Below are 25,779 nucleotides of genomic sequence, written 5' to 3'. Positions count from 1 at the left end.
AGAGTGCTGGAGGAACCCAGGAAGCAGGGCAGTGTAATGGTTAGGAGCATGGACTCTAAAGACAAACTACTTAGGTTTCAATGCCCTGTCTGCCACTTATTTATATGTGTTTGTTTTGTAAGTTTAGGTTTCTTTGCTATAAAATGGGCTCAATAAATAGTACTCGCCTCAAGAGACTGTTGGGAGAATATACGTTAAAACGATACTGTATGTTAAGCCCTTAGTGTGGGGGCTGGTACATAGCAAGTACTCTGCATAAATACTAGCTGTTGTTGCTATTATGGTCAATACTACTGAGAACTGATCCTGCTTTTCCTGAAAGGCCAGTTTGTTTTGAATGTGGGCTGCATGCACAGGTGCTGCTGGGAGACCATGCTGAACTGTGATGCTCACCTAACCTCTCTGTGCTTCAGTTTCCTCGTCCAGAGTAGACTGGGAAGAACAACCGCTTACTGTGTGCTGGATGTTCTTAGTGTTCTATCTGTATGATCTCATTGCATCTGCCTAACAGCCCTATTCATCTTGCAGACAAGGAAACGGGCATGGAGGCATCAGGTGACACAAAGAAAAAAGGTGTGTGTGGGGGTCAGAAGGTAGGCACTTAATGGCCAAGGCCTGTTCTTCACCCCTGCACCTCGCTGTCTTTTTGTTCTACCACCATCCAATTCCACAGCGTTTGACTGCAAGGTGGCATTTTATCTTGCAGGCAAAGAGTACACAACAGCTAAACACTCCATGGCGATCAGCCTAAACCAGGAAAAGCACACCTAATACACACACCTAAGCATCACACCTCACGTTCATGTGGACTTGGACAATTTACAAAACACTCTCACTTACTTGATCTACTTTTCTTTCCTTCCGGCCCCAAACGACGGAGGACCATAAATGGACTAATAAACATAGCCTCATCTAAGAAACACCCAAGCCCTGTGAATTTGGGGGTGTGGACAGAGATGACTTGGGGATGAGTGGGGACAGAGTGGATGCTTCTTGTTCTGGAACAGTGCTGAGAGCTGATGGTGGGCACAGCTCTTCCCAACACCTGACAGGCCTTCCTAGCTGAAGGCTTGGTCTCGAGCACGTACCTGGCAGGATGCCATACGAGTTGGAGAACTCAGAAGTCCCTCCCCCTATTTGTACACTGCTGCCATTCTTAACTTTAATTGGTCAGAGAGCTTTCAGGGGAAAAAAGGAAGAATATTATAGACTCTCTCCCCACTACACACATACACACACAGCCCTTGTGCACCCACCCCACCCCTCTGTAGACTCTGAGTACCCCATGGACATGGGCCATGCCTTTTGTGTTTGTATCCCTGGTACACTGCACACTGCCTAGCACATAAGGCTCTCAAAACATGTTCTAGGGATGGATGAAGACCTCTCTCTGCTTTTCAGCAGTAACTCTGTAAAAATGGGTAAGTCAGCGTGGGGCCCCAAGGAGGTAATACTTCACTTACCCAATCCACAGCTAATTTTGATCGCCTAGTCCATGCCAGGCACTGAGCTAGGCACGGGAATTGCAGAGATACAAAAGATATAGTCTGCTAACAAGCAGTTTCAGCGAGTTGCATGAAAGACACTTATGAAAATAAGTGTTAGAAATTCTAAAAGACTTTCAAAGTGTGCCTGGAGCTTTGATTTTTACAAGACAGTATTATGTGCCTATTATTATTTGAATAAATGCCACGAAAGAAAATGGGAGACCGAGTTGTCTTTTGAACTCCACATGCAATATTAAGGCTTAGATTCAAGGTCATATGGAACCCACATGGTGTAGGTAAAAGGAGTAAGAAGCCTTAGAAAAACAACCCCAAAGCGTGTGTTAGATTTCTAAGACGAGATCAGCAATTTTCCCTGGCATCATCGGCTTTGCTCAAAGTAGCACTTAATCTCTGTCTCTGGCTCCTCTTCTAGAAGATGGGGGTGATTTTCCTGAGGGGTGCAGAGGAAGTGGCCGGAGGGCAAGGGGAGGATGTGATAGGGCTTTAACGGTTTCCTCACTTTGAAGTGTTCTAAAAATATAGCGTTTTCGTCGCAAACACGTGATGGGCTATGTGTTGACACAGAATTTTGTGTTGCTAGGGCCGTCTGACCAGTAGTTGTACAGGTCCTCGTGCGGCTCTTCAGCTGATACAGCAGGTGAAGGGAAGGCCACGGAGAGGCAGGTCCCCTCCTATCTGCTGAGCCGTCCCGGCAGGGCAGCCTAAAGCTACGTGCAGGCCCCCCGACTACTCCCGAGTCCAGGTCGGATAATCAAACTCTGCCAGTGGCCGGAGGCCTTCCCTGCCTCTCAAGCTGTCCCAATTTTATTTGCCTGGGAGATTGAATCTGTGGCGTAAAAGCCTGACATGTCCCACTTCAACACCGTGCTCCTAAGTACAGATTAGAGAACAATTAGGAAGAGAGGAAAACCCAGCAAGCCGATTAAAAAAATGTGTCTTTATTCATTACATTTCCTTAAGTCTTTTTCTACCTTCAAGGAGATGAGAGCAAAGCCTTGGCTCTTGGAAGCCCGGCCTTTTGCAAGCACGTGGGCTGGATGGAGGGAACCGTCCGTTGTCTACCTCCAGAGGGGAACGTGACCCACATTGGACTTGCAAAACAGCTAAGGACTGTCACCATCTGGCAGCTGTGTGGCGGCCTCTGTCAAATGAACTGGTGGTCACAATCCAGTTCCCATTAGACAGGTGGTCCCTCCACAAAGAGAGCATCACAGTCAGCAGCCTCTCGGCCAAGAGGAGAGTGGACGGGGCACGGGAATTGCATCTTCCTGTTCTGCTGAACCAGGTTGCTTCCTGGGTGGCACAGGGGACAGGGAGGATGGCAGCGGCTCTGAGAGGTGTATTCGTGTTTATGGCTCCGTCGAGCCCCTTACAACACACCTCGACCCATGCCTCAGATGCCGTCTCATTTACCCTACCGGGAAGCAACGTTTTTCCAAACTGGGTTTTGTCTTATGCAGCCACATGGTGGCTGTCTTCTAAGACCAGCCCCAGGACATGCTGACTTCAGTCAGGGGCTGGCAGAGATGACAGTCCCCGCCATACTCTCTCTTCAGCTTTGGTTACAGTGTGAATTAGGGACTATGTCTGGGGCAGAGGATGCTGAGAACGGTCCTCCTCAACCTTCCTGGGGCTGACTAGCATTCTCGCCCCAAACGAACAAGTTGTGGCTGATGCTAAAAGAAAGGGGGAGATCAATGGTCCTTTACCCTCCAAAGGTCCCGTCTACCTGGACAACGCGTGGACGTGTCAGAAGATTAAAGCAACAAAAGCCCTACTTGCAGTTCTGCCGCTCAGGGACTTGATTCTGTCTCAAAGGCGACACGAAGTTGGTCTGTTTCCTCCCAGCCTAACGGAAGTACTTCCCCGGCACAGCAGCAGAGGTAATAAATTAAGCAACGCTCTTTCAGAACTCATGCAAACAGTTCTGCTCTCATCCTCTCTTTAATAACCTGGAATTCTTTTCAAAAAATTCATACACACAAACATCAACCGGCAAAAACCAAACACCCAACTAAACAAACATCAACCGACCCGATGTAGAGAACCTTGAAGCAGCAACACAGAAAGTGAAAAATAAGAGCCTAACATCTTGGATTAGGTTGCATGAACTATATAACATGCTAGGAAAACCTATTCAGCATTGGTACCCATTACTACAATACTTCTCTACTCAGCAGAATGTAGGCCCCACATAAGGGATGCCTTAGGAATATAATTTTTTTTTTTCTTTGCGGTACGCGGGCCTCTCACTGTTGTGGCCTCTCCCGTTGTGGAGCACAGGCTCCGGACGCGCAGGCTCAGCGGCCATGGCTCACGGGCCCAGCCGCTCCGTGGCATGTGGGATCTTCCTGGACCGGGGCACGAACCCGTGTCCCCTGCATCGGCAGGCGGACTCTCAACCACTGCGCCACCAGGGAAGCCCCAGAAATATAATTTTTTTAGAGAGAGGTGTAATGTGCGTGAAAGCTCACATTAGCTAATACACCTGTTTCCTTCTCAAAGTGGTGACTCTTCTAATAATCACCTTAATGGTAATTAAGGGTCATGTGCAAAATGAGCTACCCTACACAGGCTTCCGAAACAAGTGGTGATTCTGGGTAGTGCGTGGGGGTGGGTTAAGAACTGTCCCTCTGTGTGAAAATGACCTCCTGGAGGATGCTTAGTCCAGGATGCCTAGAGATTCCTGCCATGAAAATCAGGCAACTTTATTCCACTTTTGGTCACAAAATGCCCCTCTAATGCCAATCAACCATCTTCAAAACTGAGTGCAGCTGGAAACAAGACAGGCTGCATAAAAGAGAGTGAAGGCACTGGGATAAATGTTTGAAAATAACTCAAAAGTAACATCCTATTGATGGTAGTTTAGACGCAACGTCAAATTTGAACCAATCATACGGAAAGGTCTGAGTGCCAAGGACAAAACCGAACCGAACCTGAAAACGCCCAAACAGAAAGCCTAGTACAATATTAAACACAGGCCAATGTACTGAGCAGTTATGACGTGAGGCCTGCAGTTGCTATAGAACGTCCGTGGGAATCGGGGCCAAAGCAAGATAATCACACATAGAATTATTCTGAAAGAGTCCGCTGTCCTCAAGACCGGGCGTGTTAGGATCCAGAATTCCGAATAACTACATAGGTTTAGAATAGACAGGAGACCCTCTAAAATCGGATTGAGTTGCAAATATTTGTTTTACCGAATTTTACCCTCTTTTGCCAGAGATCATTGGCTTTTACTGACTACCCATCCCATCTCATGCTGTCATGTCTTTCTTTTCCCCCACATAACGCAGGTGTAAATTGTGCATAATATTTTCCAGCTAACTCACTGAGAAAGAAGCATCAGAAGGTTTAAAACAGCCCTTCCTATTAGACACAGGTTTTACAAAATCAAGAGCCCCTTACTGTGCTCTTTTCTCATCTTCATCTTCTCCCACACCTACTATACACTACCTACATGCTTCACTCAGTCCCCACCCCACACCAGGCACTGTACGAGGCGATTTACAGCCAATATTTTATAAATAACTTATTCCTCAGAAGTCTACCTCACAGGCAATAACACGTACAGTTGAAGAAATGGTGTTCAAAGAAATAAACTTCGAGTTACCACAAAGTTCAAAACATACGTGTGTGTCTGTTGTACACAGGACACATGTACACACACACACTTCCCATGAGGGGTCAGGCTATCAGTCGCTCGTTCGTGTCAACTGGATGGATTGAACAGTTCCATCAGGTAGGGGCCGGTTGTGTCTTCAGGACCTGGCACCAAACAGTGTGACACTGAGGGGGACAGTAAGGACCAGCGGCTGCATGACCACTGCCTCAGTTATGCCAACAGGAAGCTGCAAACTGCGTGCCCTTGGATTTAACAGAGAACCCTCAGAAAAGCTGACCGAGTAAAACTTAGGCTAATCTTGCCCTCAACTCCCTATAGGGAGAAGAAAGAGGAAGGAAGACTAAAACTGAAGAGAAAGGGGAAAGGGCCTATTGGGGAGGTGCACTGCTGAAAGGAAACCCCTCAGACTCCCACCATCGCACGACCTTGGGGTGCCCCAGAACCCTCTCACTTCACTTTTTTTTTTTTTTTTTTTGCAGTACGCAGGCCTCTCACTGCTGTGGCCTCTCCCGTTGCGGAGCACAGGCTCCAGACGCGCAGGCTCAGCGGCCATGGCTCACTGGCCCAGCCGCTCCGCGGCATGTGGGATCTTCCCGGACCGGAGCACGAACCGGCGTCCCCTGCATTGGCAGGCGGACTCTCAACCACTGCGCCACCAGGGAAGCCCTCGCTTCATTTTTGTTATACAAACGGCACAGGATCCTCTGCTCACGAGGCCTCCTGGGCGTCTGCTCCGAAAGAGACAACGCGCACGCACACCAAGCGGACACCGACGACCCCAGGCCAGCTGGACGTTTCTAAACGACTTGGGCAGTCCTCCCTTTAACGACATTCAATGCTTTCTCTCCTTGTGGTGCCCAGAACATGGCCTGTTCATCTCTATGTTCTCAGCACTAAACACAAGGCCTTTGCACACAGTAGGCGGCGATGAACATTTACTGCCATGTAACAGGTCCTTTGGTAAACACGTGACTAGTTTTCTGGGCCACGTCTTTCATCTTTTCTATTCGAGGTTAAATTCCACTTTAAATGGAACCTGGGGCTTTCAAGGTTACCCTAAGGTCCAAATATCCCCGTTACAAAAGAGGGAGGCATGAAGCCCCAGGGGAGCGCCAGCCTGAGGGCCACTCCTGGGAGGGAGTGCTCTACGCAGCAGCCCCCCACCCTCTCCATAACTTCCATCCTTTTCTCTAAGTTCACCACCTCTCCTGTGTAAAAGTTTGGCTCCGACTCTACACTTGGCCTGCCGTGCCAACATTTTAAGTCTAAGCCCCAGAATCTGGGGGTTTAGCATTAATTGAAAGAGCTTATCTATATATAGCCTCACTCTGAACTTTAGCATCTTCCAAGCTTCAATCATATTCTCTTCGAACTTTTTTTCTTTTGGAGAGCACAATCTCTCTTTTTATGTTTGGCTCCAGCCTTTCTCTCTTTCCATTCTTGTGACTCCGCGCTCTCAGGTCTTTCAAGTTAACCTCCAGGACCTTTCCAGATGGGCGCACCTTCCAGGACCTTTGTGATTCGTGCTGCTCTGCCTCTGGAAGGCGGCCATCTTCTTGATGGAACTTCAATAACATTTCCTCACATGAGGCACTGTGGCCTATATAGGAGCGAAAAAGTTCTCTGTGAAAAGTGGTGAATTACCTGTTCCTTAACACTTGGTATCTGGCACCTGCGTCTGGAATGTTTAGCATTTGGGGGCCATTTTTTGACCATTACCTTGTCGGAAGCCTTGCTTCTTACACCCCTCCCCCTCCCCACGATCAGGTCTCTCTTCATGTCTGTGATGTGGTCTCCATTAAAGTAAAGGGAGTTTGGGGGGCATTTTTTTTTTTTTTTTCACCTGAAACTGAAAAGAAGGCAACAAGACCTGGCTGGCAAGAGACCAAGAAACAGCACAGAGGATGCTGAAGACGATTTTGAAGACAGGTCTCCATCCACATGTAGGTTGGGAACTTGTCCTACAAACGTCTAACACACCCCAAAACGTTTTAGAACGATCAGATTCTGGGTCACTTCAAGAGGGTGATGGGTGGATATTCTTTCACTCTCTTCGATTCTCTTCTCTAATTCCAATTTATGATCCTCTAATAGAAAGGGGAAAACTATATTCCTTTATTCTTCCAACCAATCACTGCCCGAAGTATATTTCTCCAGTTGGGTTTCTCTAATCTGAATTAATGGCAGGACGTGGATACTATATCGGGGACAGTGTTCTCAGTCATTTACATACAGAGTGAAAAAATATTGATCCTAATATCAATTTCTGTGGCTTTTAAATTGCCATGCCGATTCTCCTGGACCCATTAGTTTTTACCATTATAACCTGCCCCTGTTCAGCCAAGTAACTCCTTTTTCCATTAATAGCAAACCTGCTTTTTTGCTTGCTACCTATGTGTTTGTCTGTGTGACTCGGTGAAGAGGGAGCTTGTGAAATCCACATGACCATAATCCATCATTCCACACAGGCCTTTTTTCCCCTTGTTCCTTTTTCCATCACACATACTTAGGTCCAAAGGGAGGGAGAGCTGTTCCAATAAGAGGTCTGGGCTAGCCAATATCAGATAGGAAAACATGAGCATGGACTGTTTCAGGACCAGTGAAATTGGACAAGGAATAAAAATCTCATGCCTAAATCTTGGTAGCATTTGGGGCCATAGGTCCAAGGTGAAAATTCAGTCTTTTAAGAATCTACAAACACAAGATTAAAAAAAAGGGAGCTAATTGCGCTAACCGCATGGCACATTTTACCATGGTTGGAATTATTAAAGATAATGGGTTATCTATGAAGCTAATGGCTCATAAGGTATGTAATGATTTTATTTATATTTTTAATGTTAGCACTTCTGAACACTTCTAAAATATAACATAACTATAGTTGACTGTAAATTTTAATTAGAAGCCAAGATTGAAGAAGGAAGAAAGTCACCCTTTCAACCTGATGGCCCGACAATCTGGTGTCCTTGGAGCGAAAGTGAGAAGAGAGTCGTGCTAAGGCCACTCCCGGGCAATGCATACGTACTGCAGAGTAACTAGCGGCATTACCCCAGAGGGAGCGCTTCCCTTTCTGGCTAGGAAACGGGACTTCTCACTTCCAAAGACATTTCATAATGACCCACAGTATGGTGACGCAGAACGGTACAACTGCGTAACAGATGGTGGAGCATCTCTAATGTGGAGAAATCTCATTGGGTGCAAATAAAAAGGCAAGTAAGACCTCCAGGCAGGCAAACCATCAATGCGTCCGTGGGACATGTGAGTTGTGATATCACCTAGACTTGGCTTTTTCAGTCAACCTCTAATATGTGTTGGAGGGATTCAAACAGACAGAAGGCATGAAACCCTGGATTTACTGTTCATGGCAAGTTTCTACCCCAAAAGCCCATTCTCCTTTTGTCCAGAGCCTGTTTTTTTCTTTATTCTTTTGCCACTTTAATTCCAGAAATGCAAATCTACTGGGGACAAGAGGATTGGGGACCAGCTGACGTCCCAGACAGAGGAGAAGAAAACAAAATGGCTAGAAGCAACCTTAGGTTAATTTCATTTCTTCTTTGATACCGGCTTGCTCTGTGTGTCCTCTGGATCGCTCTCCGGCCCTTTCTTCTTCTTTTTTCCCTCCAGAGATGTAAGGACCAAAATGTGCCCAGGACAGATACCACCTGCTAGGGTAGATGCCGCCCTTTAACAGAAATTCAGGCTGAGCCAGACAAGCACAGCCCAATCTCTCAGCACAGAGCATGGGGTGTTTAAAGGGATTCCTTCTCACTATAACTTAATCAAGGCTCACTTGACATTTCTCTCTCATTCACCTCAATCAGTTCCATGGGTGTGGCCTGCGTAAGCCAAAATAATTTAAAACTCCATTTCAAAAACTTGAATTGTTAATTTAAAAAATATAACCCTATGCCATAACTGACGAACCCACCTCTCCCAAGGATGTGACAAGGATCCCTGCTTGCATGAGTATAAAGCCTCTGACTGCATTTTAGGTTTATCCTGCGAGATCTCGGTCAGCCAACAATGAAAGGATAAAAGGATGTCACAGTACGTTACACAGCGGTTTCTGTTAACATAAAATTAATTCAGGGGCTTCCCCGGTGGTGCAGTGGTTGGGAGTCCGCCTGCCGGTGCGGAGGACATGGGTTGGAGCCCTGGTCCGGGAAGAACCCACATGCCACGGAGCAACTAAGCCCGTGTGCCACCAACTGCCGAGCCTGTGCTCTGGAGCCCGCGAGCCACAACTACTGAAGCCCGCACGCTTGGAGCCCGTGTTCCACAATAAGCGAAGCCACTGCGATGAGAAGCCCTCGCGACACACTGAAGAGTGGCCCCCGCTCGCCGCAACTAGAGAAAGCCCGCATGCAGCAATGAAGACCCAATGCAGTCAAAAATAAATAAATAAAATAAATAAAAATTAAAAAAAAAATTAATTCAGGGTGAAAGCATCCTTCCTGTGGGCCCCTGAGGCAGCACAAACATAACTGGGGCTGTCCCAGACAATCTAGGGCAGCCACCCTAGTTTGCAAGAAAGTTAGGGCAGAAATCCTATCCCCGGCTTGTGTGCGTTAAAAATGTAAAATTGGTTCCTCTTCCTGCGTTCCGAACTCTTTCTCAATTACTGATTTCAAGAGGACAGCGCTTAAATAAACTGGCTCCAAGTACATTTCTACTATTCAAGGGAAGAAAGCAAAGGCAAGAAACACAAAAATGAGATTCTCTCCACACCCACCCCAGCCCCCCACCCGCCCCCAATATTCTTCCTTGAATAAAAAAGGTCGAAGGTGCTCTTTACAAGCCTTTCACATCATGAAGAATCATCAAGGTTGTAAGATGATCAGCTGTCCTTGGACTCTAGCAGCAGCATCCACCTTTGTCCTTTCACTGAACATGTACAACAGTTCAGAGGTAGGTATTATCAATACTGCAAAGACACAGAGATCGAGGCTGGTTCTCCAGACTCATCTGTGATAATAAACACCAGTTATCGGTCCCCCGACTCCAGGGCCTGCTCTCATGCTGCCAGAGCCCAGAGGGCTGTTCCTGTCAGATTCTGAAATAAGGACAATTAGCTTTGGTGCTTTTTGCCCTTCTTTTCCTCCTCTTCGCCTCCCCTGTTCGTCCCCTGGCCGTCGCATCTCATCCTCCAGGACAACTTTGCCGTCGTGCTGAACTGGGAATAATAGAGGAGGCTGAGCTCAGCTTTCTGTGAATGAATTCCTAAAGACTGGAGTGAGGGCACCGAGAAGGAAAGAAGCGACTCACATTCTGTCATCACCTAAGATCGGTGGAGGGAGGAGGGAAGGATGAAATCACCCGAAGGCAAACCGCTGTCTAGGGCTGTCCCTGGCGTCACCCCAGCTGCAGGCTGCCCAACCAGGAGCTGAAAGGGCAAAAGTTGCTCTTTTGAAACTTAAAGGTAATCACCCTTCCCCGAGGAGCTGTGAATGTGATTTTTGTTCCACCCACTCTGGACTCGAGGCGCTGGAAGGGCTGCAGCTGCACGGCGGTTAGGCCACAGCCCCCAAGCACATTTCAAGAAAGAAGGAAGTTCTGTTCTTCAGGCCTATGGCACGGACGCTAGTCGACACAAGCCACTTCCCCTTCCTAGTTCTCTTTTGGCTGAGAAGTCACCCAAGGGAGACAGTAAAAATGGGGTGGGCACGGCACTGGTTAGGGTGGAGGGTCTGCTTCTACCTCCCATCTCAAATGTCAAATGACTATGCTGGTCCCAGCACAGGATCCGCAGAGCTCCTTCCGGTAAAATCAGAATAATAATACCTAAGTGTTCCAACTCAGAAAACTGTAACTAGCATTCATGAAAGGGTAGGTTTTTTCAGGGTGCTGGGATCCTGAGGTATAATTTTGATTAAAATGGAAACCTCAAGGGTGATGATCCAAGGTACACAATTTATCTACTGCCTAGGGGTTTTGAGTTTGGTGTCACTGGACCCCATCCCCGTCCCCGCCACCCCTTCCACTGTACCTCGTTCACCACCTCCAGCCCCCCAACCCTTCCTTCTCCAGAAGACCCGAGCTACCCTCCGTCTTTACCAGCGTCAGTGAACATTCTGACACACTGAATACCCTTCCTGATCTTCAGCCACATTTCTCTTGCGCATCTCCAGCCCGACATTCCCTGCTCACTCGCTGACGGACAGAGAACCACAACCGCCAGGGCCCGCTGACAATCGACACAACCTGGGGGTAACTGCAGCCTCCTGTTCAATAATCCCCTCGTTCTCCCCCGTACTGGATTTTCCAAAACAGTCATTTTACACCGTTTCTCTTACGTCTTTGATTTCACCCAGACTTCTCAGAAACATACTGCCTCCTGAGAAGTCCAAGGGCATCTGTGACCGAGTGTCTACCTCCCTCATTAGACAGAGACTCACTCTGGTGTTACTTCCTGCTAAAGGCCCCACTGTCTCGAATGAAGCATCTTTCCATCCGTTGACATGTGCTCCTCCTCAGCCACTCCTTTCGTCCCTTCGAGGATCCTGAGCTTCACCTTCCTTGCACTATCTTTTTTTGCTCCATCTTCTTACTTTTGTCTCAAAAAAAAAAGCGCTGCATCTAAGATCTCTTTCCTTTCATGCCGTGACTTCCCAGAGAGGACAGTATCCACGCATAGCCCCACACAGAAACCTACGCGATCCCTCTCCCGACCTTCCCCATCCTTCTGAAATGCTCCCAGGTCCTCCAGTCATCAAATCTGATGGCTTTTCTTGGCCTGCAGCCTGCTTGACTCTTCTGAGGCACCTCAGACTCAGAGCGATCAAAACTGAACTGACCACCCCTCTCCCTGTCCACTCCCACCTGCTGACTGCTTCCCCAGTCCTCCCAGTTAGGCCCAAAGCTCCCAGTTGTCACTGCCCCAATGGAGTTATTAAGTCCCCTTCCTCTCACCAGGGTCACGTCTGTGTCACCTGGTTCCTCCCTCTCCGTTGCCATGACAGCATCCTGTCCAGGCTCCACAGATTCCCTGACATGTGACACCAGGCTCCTGGCCACCTTCCCTGTTGCTGAAATACCTTCACAGACCCTCTGCTGTCTAAGAAATAGAACTCGAATATTTTAGCCTGAGAAGTAAGTCTTCTAGGAACCGGCCCCAGTCTTCATTTCTAAGCCTGCTAATCTTCCCCACTTCCTTCATTTCCTATATTTCACATTTCCTCTGAACTCTGGGAGAACTCAGAGCTCCCAGGGCCCGCCCTGCATGTTCTCACCTCCACGCCAGAAACAGGCCAGCATGTCTACTTGTCTTTACTTACTGAAATCGGATTATTTTTTTTGTTCAAGACTTGGAAAAGATGCCATTTTTTTCCTATCTCCATAGTTGCAAGTTATTCATTCCTCCCCTGAACCTCCAGAGTTCAAATATGCTCATCTCTTTCTTGCTTACTCTTATCCCATGTTCTTTTATATTATAGTTACCTGTGTATATATTTACCTCATTATCCCTATTAGATTTCAAGTTCCTGGGGGCAGTGATAACAACTGTAGTAACCACCACCACCGTAGCGAGCTCCGACCACAGTCCAGGTCTGTGCAAAGCACGTGTTCTCACGGTCTCAGCAACCCTATGAGGACTGTCTCCATTTTCAGGGGAGATTAAGTAATGTGCCCAAGGCCAACATGTAGCAAGTGGTACAGCTAGAAATTGAATCAAGGCTTGCTGACTTCAAAAGCCATGCTCTTAACTAGTATATATTCCTATCTAGACTTGACCAATAACCACTAACTAAAACACGCTTTCCCTAGGTCCTCGGAGGTGGATGGTTTACCGAGCCAGGCTCCCCAGAGCTGCTTGATCAACACATACATTTATGTGAGAGAAGAAACAGATAGCTCAGACTCTAACTCTTTAAGGATACTTTCGAAAACAGAACAAAGTTTTTATGCCTCAAGGTTAAACAGAACATCAAATGCAAAGTGACAGGAAAAACCTAATTCACCTGGATTAGGTAACGGCCTGATTTTGCCTCTTTCCTTGGAACTGCTGATGTCAGTAAGGCAACGAGTCAAGGCCATCCTAAAAGCCTTAGATAATTTAAACCATGTTCAGAGAGAGTCTCCAAATTTCTAATTTCTGAGGCTCTGACATCAGCCCTGGGAAAACAGGATAATTTTACTCTGTTGATAGTCAGAACCAATGTAAACGTGGGGTCGTATCTTATCTATGAACAGGCAAATAATGTATGGCACACATAGGTCTCGGTGTAAAGAAAAGTGGTGGGGTTTGATCTCTACACGTAAGCATCTAAGGGCTGTAATCCTCCGAGAGGAATGTCATTATACAGCTCAAATCCCATGACAACAAACACCGTTACAACAGAGATGTCTGTATAACAAAAACCCTTTCAAGCTTTGGCTGACAGCCCACGTACTTCAAGCAATATTTGATGTGAGACTTGGAGTTCACAGTAATGGGAATTGACCTATATTTCCAAAGGTAAGATTTGAATGATTCCATCTGTAACTTCCATCCCACGATACCATGAGTTGCAGTGATGTACAATCTTGAGCCAGGGGTATAAAAACTAAGGACAAAGACAGAAGCAAAATCAACCCTGTTCTTGAAGGGTGAAATTCCTTCCTTTCACTTGGGGAACCCTTAGGGAAAGGAGAAGGCCTCTGACCCAACCCTGAAATAAAGCAGACCAGGGCAGGTTTTGGCCTCATCTCCCTGAGAGGCGAGATGGAGTAGCCCATGAAGACAGATGAACTGGGCTCAAATTTCTACTCTGCCGCTTACTAGCTGGGTGAACTAAGCTATCTCTCTTAACTTTTTGTGATCCTCAGTTTTCTCATCTGCAAAACGATACTAATACCATCTACTTTTAGAATTCCAGCAAGAATTAAATGAGATAACTACGCAATGCTCCTAACGTAGAGCCTGGTGCGCAGCATGGGCTCCAAAAAAGTAAATTCCCTCCCAAGGCCTCCCTTTCCCTCCAAGACTCTGAGCTGATGCAGACTGTTTAAATGAAGTTAGATATAAGACCTAGTGAATGGAGTTAAAATACAGAGTCACAAATACGGCCTGGTAAAGATACTGATCAGAGGGAACACCGGGGAAAAGAGAGCAAATGGTAGAAGAACTAGGCCAGGCATAAGCATTTACTTGACTTAGAGAAAGGTCTTTTTGGCTAAAGTAGGACACGTGTAACCAAAAGCTAAAATGCACGTAACAAGGCATCGTAACAATAAATGAGCTTTGATCATTATGTCGGAGGTCATTTTGAAAAATGCTGAATAAACTGAAATCTGCAGGCACGTTTTCCGAGTCAAGGATGAACTGTGGTTACTGCTCTCAAGCCCTGGTTTACTGCCTCCGGCCTAGTGTTCTGTGGGTGCCATTCTAGATGGTGGGAAGGCCCTTCTTTGCTAACTCCTGAGCTTCAGCCCATTCATTATCCTGCCTTTGGATACGGTGAAAGTATTAAAACCAATTCTAGTCTTCTCCATCTGGGAACCACGTAGGTAAAGAGTTAAGGAATATGATCAATGAAGAGTCCCAGCATTGCCCTAATTTGTGATGTTTTTAATCCTCTTGATTTTTAAATATCTAAGTTTCCATTTTTTAAATTATGGGACAATCAAGTATGTGATGACAAAATTCTTAAATATATTCTTTTGAAAACACTCTTGGTGCTACATGATAGGTTTTGAGATAGAAAAGGAGAGTCCTATAAACACAGGCATGTCTGTTCACCTTTACAAAATAGATATGATCTAGGGGTTTTAAAATTTCTTAAAAGGTTCCAAAAAGTCCTATCAGACCTCAGTAACTACAGGGAACAAGAAATGGACCAACGTTTCTCAGAGTCAGAGAACATCAGAGCTTTAACAATGACTTAGTCCTAGCCCTTCACCTTGACAGTAAAGAAGAGGCTCAGAGAGTAGTACGCGCTGATCTTCACATGTTCAACTAAAGTGTGTGTACAAGCCGAACAATGAGCTTGCAGGAGCTCTTGGTGAGAGGCAACAGAGAAATAAAATAACAGGCCAGACAGAAATACCAAGGGGCAGAGAAACAGCAACTGTGAGACCCACAAAGAGATGGAGGAGCCCTGGGTACGAAATCCAAGAGATCAAGACCGGAGAAAGAACAAAATTACTAAAGCGAGGTTAAAACATGGACAGAGACCAAATGGTAGCAGCAGAGGAGATATCTTAACTGAAGTCTACAAAGGGCTTACAAAGGGTGACTCCAATACCCAGAAGCTTCAACCTGGACAGAGGTTTCCGGCCTCTCTTTTAATAACTGTACCCACCCCTGCAGAATCATTCTCCTCTTAAAATGGAGGCAGTCACAGCCCCCAGATTGTACGCGTGAATCTTACCACTGCTAAGGGCGTAAACCAGAGGCATCTTTGAAGGTGTGCTAACTATTTCAGGCCACTAGGGTGCTACTTCCCGCCCCCAAAGGCACACTTCACTTAATGATCTCCATTTAGACCCCAAGAATTAATGTCCCTCCTAAAAGTGTACCCTTTATTCCTTACACCAGTGATTATCACTGTTTATAAGGTACTTCAAGATCCCCACAGCCTATGGAAAAGTGAAATGCAGCTGTAATTACACGGGCAGTAACAGAAAGGTAGGGGTAGAAAGAGCTCGGTTCCTCAGAGAGGCAAGCCACTGCCTAGAAAGTGACCTCAGGGAGGAATCACGCGCCCGGACGGAGGCGCGGCCGCGCCGCCCCCCGCTCCGCTTCTACCTCCCCGCATCCCAGGCCATCTGGTCCACCTGTCCGGGAAGCAGGCGGGCGGGGGGTCGCGGGGAGGGGCCGGCTGGCCGCGGGGCACAGGGGTAGCGGGCGGCTCTCCCTCGCCCTCCTCCCTCCCGCGATTCCCGGGACGCCCAGGCGCCCTGCGCGCCCCTGACCGCGCGCGCGCGCCCCACTATCTGTACCTTTACTCTGGGGAGGGTTCTGACTCCGGTCCCGGAGGACGTTGATCTGGTAGACAGCTCCGTAAGGCTCAAAAAGTTCTTTCAGCTCCTTTTCCGACCAGGACCGGGGGATCTGTCCGACAAACATCTTAATGGCATCTGGGTCTGGTTGGTCTGAGTGATCCAAAGCGCCGTTCATCTTGTTGGCTGTGCCGTTACTGTCAAAAAGGGAAGCGGGAGCCAGAGTTAGGGCTGCAGGGTGAGGGACAGGAAGACAGAAAATCGGGGGTGGGGGCGGGGAGGCGGAAGAGGAGCACGGGGCAAAGTGCCTAATGAGTCGTGGAAACGTGATGAACTAAAACAAAGCACAGGCACCATTAGGTTGCTCCTCAGCGGCAGCGGCGAGAGCTCTCACTGCAGGCTGCTGTTCAGTATCGCCGCCCGACCCCGGGCGGCGCCCTGCCGGCTGTCACCCGGGGCGTGGACATCTTGAAACCCGGCTCGGGAGGCAGCTGCAAGTTAAGAGCAGGTCTCGCTTGGCTAGGCTGCCATCAAAGCATCCACAGCGTTATCAGCCCCCACACTGGCTCTCGCGTGGAAAGAAAGGCGGGGCTGGATTTCTGCTGGCTTTCCCACCCTTCCACCCCTTTGGGGAGGTTTTTGGAAGAGAGGAGAGAGGTGGTAATAATAAAGTCACATGAAAAGAAAATGAAACACTCGGCAGTCCGTCAGATGACTAATGCAAGAGGCCGGTGATGAATTTGCAGAGCGCGCGAGGCATCCATGTGTGCATCAAATTAGTATGTTGTTGCTGCTCAGAAGGGAAAGTGCTCCAGCAATGCGGCTGGGTGCAGACGATTGGCTGCCCACGCTGGAGAAAAGGGCCCGGGCGGGGAGGGGGCTCCCATTTAAAAAGCACGTTGTTTATGGGACCCGGGCACAAAGGGTTTAATTCAGAGAGGCAAAGGCGATCTCAGAATTGCCTGCTTTGTGCCGGGAGGAAAAAAGGAAAAAAGCAGTCCCAGAAAGTTGAGTTCCCGCTAAAGGACACTGAATATTTCAAATCTTTCACACTCCGTAAATTGCTCTCTGTATATCTGACATCCAGATGTTGCACTTGAGTTCTAAACAACCATACGTTTGGGAGAGAAAAGAGGAAAGTCTGCCTTTTCTTCTCCTAGCTTCAGTAAATATTTGGGGCCGATACAAAGGGCAAGACCATAAGCTTTTACATATCAATCCTCCTTAATGCTGTTTCCCAAAACCCTTATTTGAAAGAGACAATGCTTGTTTAGAACGTGCAATTCCAGTCACCACCATGTAAAAGGATGATGAAAGTGTTTATGTTTTACTTGGATTCCGCCCCCACCCCATCTGAGCTGCAGTATATAGTAAAGCAAAACCACACACCCTCTGTCTCCCCCGCATATCCCCTCCCCATGCACCCTAAACCCACCTACTCTGCCCAGCGAAAGGCTGAATGCCCTAAGCAGCATCCATCAGCAGTACTGTGCTCTGGACTCCCAGCCTGTGAAAATACGGTAAAATGCACTTAAACTCGGCAGACGTAGAACCTACAGAGCCTTGTCCACGACTGCCCCTCAACCCCCAGCCTCCAGCCCAGAAGGCAGAAAGAAAGGGCCACACGGACTAAAACTTCACTGCAGATGGTCACTTCACTGTAGCCTCAGGGTAACAGTAAGAAGGTTTTCAAAGATCTTAAGTAGGCTTCCTTATTTCAATCAAAACCCATCAGAGCACCTTAAATTTGCTGTGAAACTAGGCTAGTCCTGAGCCCTCGGTGGTGGTGGGGGGGGGGGGGGGAAGACACTGATGGCTAACAAACAAACAAACAATAAAACCTATGGAAAGGAGAAATCCTGAATTCAATTTAATCCCGAGAGGAAAATGATGGCAAATACTCTTCACTAGGTCCTGGCTTCAATTTCTCCTTCTTATCCCCCAATCCACCACTGTTTTTTAATCCTTGAGATAAGCAATCAGACTAGCGCTTCCAGAGCTTTCTCTAATCAACCTTATTGTCATAAAAAATGTTCTACAGTGCTGAGCACAAAATCTTCCCCCAACAACTTAGGTGTAATGCAATGCCTGCTTAGATTAGAGCGCGAGCATCTAATCTCGGTCCTGTGCACCTCTACTGCTTTTCAAATCGCCCTCTGGGAATTCAGTAAACACTTTAACCCGTGGAGCCCCCGGCTCGGGCAGGGCGGAGGTGGCAAAGGCCCACGCAGAACAGAATGTAGCCTTCACAGCTCGCTGACAGTGTGGCAAGACTTATTTCTGGGACAGGAAAGGCTTGTGGTTACCGCTGTTGACAAGCAGCTAGAACGAAAAGAGGAAGGCGTTGCCACAGGTCCCAGCTAACAGAGAACGGAAGTTCAAGAAATGGGGCTCCTGCATCTCGTCTGCACAAAGCGCGGTTAAGACAACTGAGGGGTCGGGCAGCAGCACACTGGTCCGGATATCTAGAGCAAGCATTCATGGGTCTCCAAACGAGGGGCCGTTTTTACTTTCTCAAAAAAATACACCCTCACCCAGGTGCATAAAGGAAGGGACGCTGCAAAGAGGGTTTACGCCCTTTGGTCTTTATGTTGGTATGTGTTTATAATCCCCATCCCCCCGCCAGCCATCCTTCACAGGTGCCTTTAGATCTCTTGTACCCTGAGGCAGAGGCGTGTTGGGGCTCAGGGTCTGAATCCTGGCACTACCGCTTCCTAACTGTGCTGCCCTGGGCCTCAGACTCTTCATCTGTAAAATGGTAACAAACTCCACCTCATATAGTCATGTGCTTAGTGCAGGATGTGGCCCCGGGTAAGTGTCTAATAAGTGTTAGCTGTTTCCGCTGTTCATCTTTTCTGTGCACTTGTGATGCGCTAGAAATGAATGAACATCACAAGTCTACTTTTCAATCCAAATTTTTTTCACAGTATGGACTCAAACACAATTCATATCCTAAGTAATAATAATAATAACAGGCATCTTTCAGCGAGCACTTATATGCCAGATACCATGCTAGGTACTTTAAATACATTATTTCTAATCCTTATAACGTCTCTATGAGAAAGTATTATTTTCCAGATGCAAACGTCTAAGAAATAAATTCCTTTTCTAAGATCAGGCTTATACACTGTAGAAGGAGAATTCGAACCTGGGCCCAGTGGGCTCCAGAGCATGGAACATTTCTAAACCATCAGGTGGCCACGTATTGTATCAGGTCTGCTTTGGGCTGAGAGTGATCAGCTTATGGTAAATCTATGAGAAGTCAAGGCCAAGAGCAAGACCTACTGGTTCCCTGGAATCACACTGCCAAGTAACAGGCGGCACTATTAGGAACACATATACGCATCTCTCCTCTTTCTGTGTTGGAATTAGGGTGCAAAGGACTGAACTTAAGAGTCCATGAAGGCTACCTTACAACCCACATTTTCTCCATAATCGTATAACGTGTCTCCATCTCCACTGACTGCCTCCCTCTCTATTCCCACCGGATCACATCGATGAGCACCTCTCATCCGTATCTGCATCCTTTTCCAACTACCTGCCCATTTTGCAAACAAATGTTCCGAAGATTTGCATCAAATGCTAAGAGCATGCAGCCCCTTCCCTTAAGTAAATCCAACTATGTCTAGCTGTTACACAAATTCAAAATAACACATCTGGGACTTCCCTGGTGGTCCAATGGTTAAGATTCCACGCTCCCAATGCAGGGGGCCCGGGTTTGATCCCTGGTCAAGGAACTAGATCATCCCACATGCTGCAACTAAAAGAGCCTGCATGGCACAACAGAGACCCGGGGCAGCCAAATCAACAACAGCAGCAGCACATCTTCCAGATCAAAGCATCAGTGGTCCTACCCCACTGATGACCCCTGTGCTGCTGAATCCCACGCTCTGGACGCTGACGGTATCGCAGCAGCCTGGGTGACTCTGTTCTCATGTGTGAGAGCTCCTCCTCCTTTGGACTCCCAACTTTCTTCCCAGCTGATACTCATTTCTACCAGAGACTTACTGACTTCTTTTGTCCTCATGGGGCTCCAAGTGCTGACACTTCTAAGGAAGCCAGAAATCATGTGTCTAACAGTTAAACCTTTTGGAGGTACTTGCCAGAGGCCACAGCAAACCAATTCGATCTACACAGGGGCGTAATTATGGGAACAGATACCCTAACTCTCAGTAAGATCTTCTATTTACTGGAATCGGATCTCGGGCTTAGAAAATTAGACTAGTTCCCTTCCCCACACTCCCTAGCCATCCTCAGCCTCCAGGACAGTGCAGGAATTAGGTTCAAATTCAAATATTTATTGAGAGCCTGCTCTCTGCCAGAAAACTTTGCCAGGTACAGGACACACAGCATCACAACAGCTCCAAGAAGATGGAATTATTATCCCTGTTTTGGAAATGAAGCAATCGAGAGTCATAGAGGTAAAGTGACTTCTTCAATGTCACACCCCTAAGAAGAGGTGTCTGCAGAATCCGGACACAGTATGAAATAACGGCCAATGGTTACTGTTTAATATCCCATGAACTGGGTTTCTCTAGGGTGATGTTTCCCTCGGACTCAGTGGCCACTGGCAGGCCCGAGACACAAGCCATACCTCTCTGCTGGCACCTCACCTACAAACTACAATACCATCCTGGACGCCAATTCCGCTTTTGCTCTTGGCCAAGTGCCAACTATCAGGTTCCTCCAGGACAGATGCCATATGGAATTGGACCACGAGTTAGAGAGCACTAAGCCAGCGGGCACTGGTGGTATTAGTCTCAGAGCCAAGACGAAAACATAATGATGTTGGGGGAGAAAAATGATGGTGCTTACTCTTTGCTTCCAGCACTGGCACTGACCTACTTCCCTACTCTATTTTCGAGTAAAGAGAACTAGACCAACAGAGGATATGCAAAATCTTCTGAGGTTCCTCTAAGCAGGAAAATATTACAGAAATTACAATAATTGATTCAATGTATTCTTATTATTGTTATTATTTCCAGGACACAAGCTTTTATGAGGTCCAGTGAATGCAGGTTTCTTTTTGGAGAATGCAAACAAAAGAATTGATATTTCTATTCTTTTATCTTGCTCTCATTGGACAGCAACCTTCTGCATTACATCTCCATCTCCCTTATCTATACAAAAGGAAGAATAACAAACTTACAAAATGGGTATGAGAAATACCAAGTGGCTCTAAGTAATTTTATAAAAGTTGAAAAAAAGGACATAAAATGCCACCTTCAGAAGGTATACAAACCTGAAAACATCACAAAAAGATGCCTTGTCTTGGAAAAATTTTGAATAAAAGATAGCTAATCTCCTTGGTAGTTACAAATAATCTTATTACTCCTATAGTTTTCAACCCATCTTACTTTGATCCTTGGAATGTCCTGCGTCAGTACTGCCAACCGTGTGCAATGACTGGAATGTTCTATAACCCGCGCAATCCAACCAGGGAGCCACAAGTTATATGTGACTACTACACACTCGAAGTGAAGTTAGGGCAACTCAGAAACGGAATTTTAAGTTTTACTTTACTTGAATTAATTTAAACTTAAATAGCTCTAAATGCAAATATAAGTAGTTGTTTGTTTGTTTGTTTTAAAGACAAATAGGAGTTGAGATTCACCAAAACATTTCCTCAGATAGTTGTGTTGGGAAAATAGAAATGAAGGGCCAGGAAAATGACACCAATGCTCGAGTCACCCGAGAGCTAGTCAGTGGGCAGTGGGCTGGCTGGCCTGGGTTCTCGTCTTGGTTCAGCATTCAATTAACTGTGGGATCCCAGGCTAATCATGTAATCACTCTGTACCTCAGTTTCCTCACTTGTAAAACAGAGACACAACAGTTCCCACCTGGTGGTTAGTTTCTCTAATTCTGCGAGTGGCTGAGTGGCTGGTCGCTCAGGGCTTCTGCCAGAGAGAATCCTCTCTCTCTCTCAGTTCGCGCCAATTCTTCCTAGTATCTCAACTGCAGTCAGCAGACAGGCCACTCTTTCAAAGGGCCCGGGGACCATTTTTTAATATCCCTTGTACTTAAGTAATAGCCCATGAAGAAACAGGTTTTGTGTGGCGATCGCAGGAAACTCTCCAAGGCTGAGCTGCCTGAGGCACAAGCAGGAAGAACCTGGCGATGGGCCTGGTGGCGGGCAACGGGATGGTGTGAAATTCAGTAACGTTAACAGCCTTCTACGCTGTCCCTGTTGTTGTTGCTTACTATTTAAGAACAGAATTCTCTCCTCGATGGATTGGCAACGTGGTGCGAGGGGTACAGCATCAGCTCTTTGTCACTCCACTGCTCGCTGGGGATCAGAGAGGGGCCCCGCTCCAGAGCTGCAACCTTCCACTCTAAACCTAACCCTCTCCATTTAAGAAGAGGCATTGGCTGTCATCCGACCTCGAGCTCCGGGAACTGCAGCTCCCTTTGAAAACACAGCACTTCGGGGTCACCATGAAGAACACCTCTATCTCCTGTGCCTGCCTTTCAACACGGCACCTCTGCACTGCGCCGATACAGGTGCATCTCCATCGGCGGGATCCTGGTGTTAGATTCTGGGAGACCTAACGAAACCCTCCGGGTATCAGTTTACTCAGCAATCAGAGGATGAAACCAAGGCCATTCCTGTATTTACCTGGAAGGTATGGATATAATTTCTCACGTGCAGCCAAAGTTTTGTGAGTCATGTCTCCACCAGTAGAGGTTATAGAATGGTAACAGGACGGGGCCCTCAAACTTGGAGGTGAGACTTCTGCAGATCAGCTGGTGAATTCACAGAAGATTAAATAGATCTAATAATACCCTAAGTCGCTGAAGGAGCCAAAGCCTTTCTCCAAATGGTCAAATTGTCAATAAATTAGTTTGTGCTCCTCTGAAGAAAAGTTCAAGCTTCCCGTAAGTACACACACATGTAACATCTTCATCCCTGGGCTTTGACAAAACTTGAAATGAAATAAAGTTTATTAAGAACGGATAGCGCATCGATTTCATTCGCAGATGACTAGGAAAGCACGCATTTGTGATGGGCCTTCCACTGGATGGCTGGAGTTAACGCAGGATTGCATTTGGATGCAGGTCTAAAAGTTATCCATTCGATTACCGGGGTAAAATGTAACCCTGATTCGTAGGAAATCATTCCTTCAGAAAAGGCCTCACAACACGGGTGTCTGGACTCACCAAGGGGAAACATTAGCTTATCTCAACCTGACTGCGAGTAAAAAGCAAAAAGCTAGAAAAAACCCCCAAAGTAATAAATATGGAGGCATCCAGGGGGTACCTGAAGGCTGAACACACACAGCCCTCGCTGGGAAGGCAGTGAGGCATCAGCTCCGGACAGCCCCCGCCCAGGGAACTCATTTCCTTCTGTGATTTATCAGAAATCGTTCCGTGGACTGCAGAGCAGAAGGTATTTGTATGGGAGAGTTCTTTAGATGAACTTTTAGAAATGGCAACAGGGAAATAATCATCACGCAGAAGATTTATATCAGCCTTCACCTTTTACAAGTGCTGCTGGAGCACACGTTAATTAATCCTCCCACTCCAAGGGCCGCGGTCAGCGCTTCTGCCCCCACTGCACAGATGAGCCAGCGGTGGCCGGAGTGGGGCGTGCACTCGCTCGGGGCGCACACCCCTTCTAGGTGCCCCCAGGCTGCTTCCCCTGCCCACCGCTAAATGCTGCAGAATTCACCTGTTTGCTTGCACAAGCACTTGCAACTGGCCCTTCTGGATGATGGAGAAGACAGTGGCTTGGCCTCCGTTAAGTAACTGAACCCGTGAATCATTATGAAATGAAGACGGGTGTGAGGGACAACTCAATACTGGCCCAAACTTCCCAAACCGAACACTAATTTTTACCTAAAATGTCTCTCCCCTATTGACGTTCCAGCAGCGAGTGATGAAAACGAGGGATGTATATTGAGAGTGACGACACAGCTCCTGGTACCCTGCACCTGGGCTTTAGCAACTGTGCTTTTCAAGGCAGATAACTCCTGCTTCTACCGCTGCCTACAATATTTTGCCTCGAGTTACTTATGCAAGAAAAAGAAAGCAATCAGGGTGGATTCACAACACTCTCCATCCACTGAAGAAATACTGGTAGTGAAAGTGGGTGGTTCACCTTTGTGGGATTTCAACCCCTACTCCTGCCCCGCCCCCAAAGGTTATTTGCACACAAAGCCCTTTTCTTACTCAGGTATTGAGGACCTGTCTTTTGTCAGGCACGGTGCTGTTTTTTTTAATAAACATTTTAAAATTTAATTTATTATTATTTTTTTTGGGGGGGGAGCTGCGTTGGGTCTTCATTGCTACGCGTGGCTTTCTCTAGCTGCGGCGAGCAGGGGCTACTCTTCATTGCGGTGCACGGGCTTCTCATCGCAGTGGCTTCTCTTGTTGCGGAGCACGGGCTCTAGGCACATGGGTTTCAGTAGTTGCAGCACGTGGGCTCAGTAGTTGTGGCTCATGGGCTCTAGAGCGCAGGCTCGGTAGTTGTGACACACGGGCTTAGTTGCTCCAGGGCATGTGGGATCTTCCCGGACCAGGGCTCGAACCCGTGTCCCCTGAATTGGCAGGTGGATTCTTAACCACTGTGCCGCCAGGGAAGTCCCATGGTGCCGGGTTTGAAGGAGAGAGAGTTGAAACATATGTAATTTATGCCCTTAAGCCACTAGTAGCCACTGATCAGAGTCAGCCATATGTACAATATGGAATCAAACCACAGAACACTAAGGCCCAGAAGAGAGCAGTATACACGGACCCGCCGTCAGCCAGCCAGAAGGGATACACCTGGCCATGGGGACTTGGCGTTCAGCATCGTGAACCATGCTACATCCTCGTGGTCCAATTTGCCCGTGGCCACAGAATGATAAGCTATCCCTGAGTCGGCAGTGAGACTGAACGGAAACCACTGCAGCAAGGGAGCTGGGCCTGGAGAGAAAGTGGCCACAGGTGTCTCCCATCCCGTGGAGCATACATTAGAGACAGGGGACCTGAGCCACCTGGAGAAGAGTGCCACGCGGACCCATGGCTGGATGGCCGTCACCCGCACTGCTGACCCTTGAGCTCGGGGGACAGCCCAGGGTCCCACCTCTGCTCCCAAGGCCATCAACTGGAAGCCCATTCCGTCCATGAAGCCCTTCCAGGTCCTCTTTTCACCCTGGCCTCTGGACTATCTCCTCTGCTGTCACCCCCCTCCAGCATTCCTGTCACTCACTATCATTCTCCTTGGTCTCGTCTGATCAACCCTCCCATCTGACCCTCTCCAGCGACAGCTGGCAGAAGGCTCTGGCACCACCTGGATCTCAGCACCTTTACAAATAACCTCTTCCCGTCTCCCTTTCCTCCAGCTGGGTTTCACGTTCGACTTCCCTGTTTTTCTTACTGCCTCAAACTGCCCCCTGCTCCACCCCGGATCCAAGACCAGGAATAATGTCTTACACAGAACACACACATGACAGAGTGATTGCTGGCCCGCACCCCACCCCTCCTCTGACTGTTGAACCTACGGAAACTGTCATTAACTGAGCCCCCAATTCGGCACATGGTGAGACTGTGAAATTCCTGAGGACAGGGATGTCTTAATCATTCCCTCAATGCGCATTTCGGAGGTGACCCCACCATTCAGGCATTATTCAAGGTGCTGGGATAAACACTGAATCAAATCAGGTAAAACTGCCTTTATGGAGCTGCTGTTCTAGAGCAAGGCATAAAACGAGCAAACTAAGTAAATCTTCTAAGAGATTGGAAAGAGAT

The 25,779-nt window shown here is 47.5% G+C and overlaps 1 protein-coding gene across 12 annotated transcripts in view; it reads right to left on the bottom strand.

The window, feature by feature from the left end:
* The window catches only part of CELF2 (CUGBP Elav-like family member 2), an 833,081-nt gene that overhangs the window by 155,003 nt on the left and 652,299 nt on the right, over positions 1-25,779 (bottom strand). For 9 of the 12 annotated variants that reach the window (XM_065900981.1, XM_065900945.1, XM_065900928.1 and 6 more), the window contains one exon: positions 16,051-16,247. In XM_065900981.1, coding sequence (XP_065757053.1) covers positions 16,051-16,228 — 178 coding nt within the window. In that variant the 5' untranslated portion in view covers positions 16,229-16,247. Of the gene's footprint in view, positions 1-16,050; positions 16,248-25,779 lie in introns of those variants that run through there. The other 3 variants (XM_065900970.1, XM_065900976.1, XM_065900984.1) reach the window with 2 other exon arrangements.

This window comes from Phocoena phocoena, chromosome 2 (genome assembly GCF_963924675.1).
Source record: "Phocoena phocoena chromosome 2, mPhoPho1.1, whole genome shotgun sequence".
Taxonomy (NCBI): domain Eukaryota; kingdom Metazoa; phylum Chordata; class Mammalia; order Artiodactyla; family Phocoenidae; genus Phocoena; species Phocoena phocoena.
The sequence above is the reverse complement of the archived record's forward strand: the minus strand, read 5'-3'. Positions and strand labels throughout refer to the sequence as shown.